This window comes from Seriola lalandi, unplaced genomic scaffold (genome assembly GCF_002814215.2).
Source record: "Seriola lalandi dorsalis isolate HSWRI2012SDOR001 ecotype SW California unplaced genomic scaffold, Sedor1 jcf7180002055004, whole genome shotgun sequence".
NCBI lineage: Eukaryota > Metazoa > Chordata > Actinopteri > Carangiformes > Carangidae > Seriola > Seriola lalandi.
Window position 1 is genome coordinate 139241 of NW_019525548.1, and position 4800 is coordinate 144040.

A 4800-nucleotide genomic window follows, 5' to 3' on the forward strand; every position below is an offset into this window, starting at 1 on the left:
GTGCAAAAAAATCTGAAGGGATTTCCTGGAGGAGTTCTTGAGATATTGTGTTCACAAGTTCTGTCTGTTTCTCTGTGGCAGATAACGCAGTTTGTGTGACAACAGCTTCTAGAGCCATTTTTTCATTCAAATTACACCTTTTTATGTCATAATAATTTGTTTTATAGTTAAACTTGTCATGTGATCACAGATCACAGCAAACATGAACAATCACTTCTGAAGTACAAACCTTTTTTTTTTTCTTTTTAACATAACGTCTTATTTCAGTTTGATTTTGAGAATCGGATCCATGGCGCCAACTTCCTGGCCTATCCCCCCGTGGTCGCTGGAGGGAATCGAGCCAATACTCTCCACTACATAAACAACAACCAGATTATAAAGGTAAATGCAGGTGCTGAACGTGGGGTCAGCAGGTGAGTTTGGCCTCAGGTCAACTTACCTCACCAATTTACTTTGTCGCTGTTCACACATCTGGCGGAGGTGGGGGGGTAAAAAGATCATATGATTATGTTTTTGGGTAGCTCATCATCTGCATTCTGTTTCCACCCTGATTTCATTCTGAAAGTCCTGACAGGAAGTTTTGATTCTTTCCAGCGCTTTGACGCTTCTTTCGGAGGTTTGTTAACTCGTCCACCCACAGTCACGTATTTGACTTTTCGCAATAGCTTGAAATAAAGCTTTGCTCCGAAAAAAAACAAAACAAAAAAATCCCCCAAAAAAAACAAAAAAGAACAAACTTTTATTTTATCTGCAAAATCATTAAAGAGGAAGTGATTCTGTGGGTAACTGTTGCTGCTCAGACGGAGATCTATTTTAGCAGCAGACATCATCTCTGTTTTTATCAAAACATCATATGATCAAATTAATCTGGCGGGCCAGATATTATTGCTAAAGGATCAGTCCTGTCATATAACGTGCGATCACTGAACGCACACATTAAGCTCTGATAATGAGAAGTGGTTCATAATACAGAAGGTAATGATTGAATAACATATGACTCCTTACATTTCCCTCTCCGTCTCTCCTGCGTCAGGATGGTGAGATGGTGCTGCTCGATGGCGGTTGCGAATACTTCGGTTATGTCAGTGACATCACCCGAACGTGGCCGGTGAATGGAAAGTAAGTTTGACAAAATGATGTTCGAGCTTTGCCACTCAAATGAAATAAAATCTTGATGTGTGCAGGTAGATTTGCAACTTAATTTCTTCACTGCAACTGTTTGTAAATGCAGATCTTTAACTGAAATGATCTGTTCCTTCATTATTCATCACTCTTTGTTTCTTTAACTTGCTCATTACTCTCATTACTCTCTATATGTGCTACTATTACAGGTAGTTTAACACCTTAATTTAATACATGATTGTTTTGAACGATCTTCCAAGTCTCTAGATTTTGAGACTTTTGAATGAAAATTATTCTGGTATTAATGACGGACACAAACACACCTTTAATGTCTCCCGCCGCCGCCGCCGCCTCCTTCCTGCCAGGTTCAGCCCCGCCCAGGCTGAGCTGTACGAGGCCGTCCTGGAGGTCCAGCGCTCCTGTTTGTCTCTGTGTTCCCCGGGCGTCAGTCTAGATCACATCTACAGCACCATGCTGGCTCTGCTGGGGCGACAGCTCAGGCAGCTCGGGATCGTCAAGGCCAGTACCGGTGACGCTGATGTACTAAAGGTAATAATCGGAGAATGGATTCTGATTGGCAGATTATTCACCTTTTTAAATAGCTCTTTGCTTTTGGAAAACAAAGTTGTTGTGCTGAATGTAACAAAACTAATTAAGATGCGTTGCAAATTATTAATGGCACAAGAAAGTTGTATTTTCCATATATCATTTAGCCTTGTGAGACACGGTTCTCTCAGATTATCACTGTTATTATGTCAACAATTTTCCTATAGGATTTTATTCATGTCCTCGCCACTGGTTTGCAGTCACTTCTGCCAATGTAAATAATGAAGTGGATTAATTGCACCCTCCCTGAAACACAATATGCCCCTATAACTCTGCATTATAGAGGCACTCCTTTCCTGCAGTGGGGAATAAAGTGAGCAATCCAAACTGAAGCTGAATGTAAATTTATTCAGCTGGTTTCTCTGGAGAAAAAAACATACTGTGTGGTAATAAAAGAAGTTTTTTGGCAGCCAAGGATCTGTTAGTTCACGATGTACAGCAGACTTACACATTCATTCTTCATTAAGACAGAGAATCATGAACCTTTTCACACTTTTTGACTCTAATAAAGGCTGTGACTGAGGGATCAGTGACGGGGGTTATCGGCCCTCTGAGCCGAGTGTGGCTCTACTGATTTTTGTGCAATGTTGTAATTTGTGTTCACCTTAAATCTTGCTGCTTAGTAGCTTCATGTAGAATATTTTCAGCCCTTTATCTTCTTGTGGAAACAGCTCTTTCACTCAGCTCACCTGCAGCTAGGTGCGCTTGTGCGTAGGAATACGGTAGTTCAGCGGTTGGAAAAAAAATGTAGTGCCAAAGGAAAGTGCTGTTTTCCGAACTATCGCTTTAAGGCAGGTAGAAAATCTTCTGACGAGGCTTCACCACAGTGAGACCCAGTGAATCGGTGACGCCCCTGAGTTTCATGTTATTAACGTGTAGCGCCACGCTGTCACTGCTCTGGGACTGCTGGTCGACAACTTTTATACAACTTCTAAAGGCCTTGAATTCATGCTCATCCCAGGCTGCTCGGCGGTACTGCCCCCACCACGTCGGTCATTACCTGGGCATGGACGTCCACGACACTCCCGAGCTTTCCCGCTCACAGCCTCTACAGCCAGGAATGGCCATCACTATAGAACCAGGTATTGATAATTAATTTCAATCAAGAACCTGAGTGAAATCAGGTTTTAACTAACTTTTCAGTTAATGTCACCATCTCTTTTATAGCTCATGTTATTCCTGGTTTCACACATCTCCTATTTGTCTCCTCCTCTTGTCACAGGTCTGTACATCTGCGAGGACAACGACCAGGCGCCAAAGCGTTTCCGCGGCCTGGGCGTCAGGATCGAGGACGATGTGGTGATCCAAGACATGGGAGGCCCTCTGATTCTGTCCTCTGACGCGCCAAAGACCATCGCTGATGTAGAACAGGCCTGTGCCCAGAGGTAGGACAGGGAGAGACGGACAGCGGGTCCATGGTGATGACATCATCAGGCTCAGGGCCCAGGTACATGAAAAAGGTGGAAGTGCACTGCAAGACTCTGGTTTTAGTGTGGAAGCTCTTAGATTTTGTGGACTGCAGAAAGTCTGAACATGTTTCAGTTCAGGAGATAAAGTGTTGGTTTGTAACTTCACATACAGCAGTTACAGAGACGCCGCATGGAATCATATACAAATAATCACGTATAATAAATTTATCTCGTGATGTGACGGAGCGATCAGCAGGTGAAATCCAGGGAGCCTCAGTTAACCTCTTGCATCAAATATGTATTCAGTTTAAGTAGTGGGGCAGATGGGCAAAACAACTGTGCATTTTTATGACTAAAGCATGAAAGTTTCACATTATAATCTACACAAGGTTTTATTTCAGACATGGAGGCAATTTATATCTGACCTCTGGTGACCTTAAGAGGTCACTGACCTCAGCTTTGCATTTTACCAGTTTCTGCCCCGTCACTCTCCGTTATAATCATGGTTATCTTTGCCAAAATTGCATTTTTGTTCTGATAAAGATGCTTCATTTTGCTTAGAGCACCAGTTTTGCAGACCCCCCCCCCATTTCCTGGTGTTAATGTAGCTATAGCTTGTTAAAAACATTCACAACTTCTGCTGTGTGATCTATGGGATTACATGACTAGCTAGCACATTAGCGAACACTCTCATCAGAAGCTAGCATGCTAGTTTGGTCTGCACCACACTCATTAGTCCATGTGGTTCTGGTCTGAGGTCACGTCTGAAATGTCTCCACATCTGAAAATAAACTTCCTGGTTTATAGAAACACTGCAGGAAGTTTCATGCGTTAGTCACAAAATGCTCAATGAGCTTCCATTTTCAAGCTCATCTGCTGCACTTAAGATCCAACGCTTGGATCCAGAAACCATGGAAGCATTTTCATTCGTAAAAACCTACAGTATTTGCTCCACACCATGTTTTTCAGAACAGCCGCCATCATGATACGCCGGCTGATAAATGTTCCTTTGTTGTGTCACTCAAAAAACTTCTGAAGCCTATGTGCACACACCTCATTTGTCTATTACACACAGAAATGCATCGTTATCCCCCAGTTCATGCTACAGTACAAAAGATGAAAAGAGCAGATGTTGATGTTGTGCTCGCCTTGCTGTGGGATGGTCAGGAAGGACCAGAGGATGTCAAATCAACAGACCAACATATTTAAAGACACAAGTGATGATGAATAAAGAGCAACCTGTACACCACAGCTGCTCCTGATGAACCTGCGATGATTATAATTACTACACCAATCCACTGAAATGTGAAAAAGTGTATACTGTCCGTGCGTGTGTGTGTGTGTGTGTGTGTGTGTGTATGGGTATGGGTGGGGAATTTTGTCTTTTAAGGAAAATGGCGTTTATATGTATTAAAAAGATCTTGTTATTTTTTCTTTCATAACTGATCAATTTTGTTGGTTTGACTCAAGTTACTTACATGATCGCAGTGAATTAGGCTACAAACCATGACACCCCAGGGTTACATGGTCACATCGGCAAAGGACATACCAGTAAAACAGCTTAGAATATATAAATAAATAGAAAGAAGAGAAGGGAAGAAGGAGATCTTGGTTCCAATTATTGAACTTCTGAATCTGAATAGTCATATTTTTGTGGCAGGAG

General features: G+C 42.2%; 1 protein-coding gene across 1 annotated transcript in view; it reads left to right on the forward strand.

The window, feature by feature from the left end:
- xpnpep3 (X-prolyl aminopeptidase 3, mitochondrial) overlaps positions 1–4579 on the forward strand; it is a 10189-nt gene extending 5610 nt beyond the window's left edge. The window contains exons 6-10 of the mRNA XM_087171463.1: positions 264–381; positions 1034–1119; positions 1488–1671; positions 2690–2810; positions 2951–4579. Of these exons, the coding sequence (XP_087027589.1) occupies positions 264–381; positions 1034–1119; positions 1488–1671; positions 2690–2810; positions 2951–3117 (676 nt within the window). The 3' untranslated portion in view covers positions 3118–4579. The remainder of the gene's footprint in view (positions 1–263; positions 382–1033; positions 1120–1487; positions 1672–2689; positions 2811–2950) is intronic.
- Positions 4580–4800: the final 221 nt, after the last annotated feature.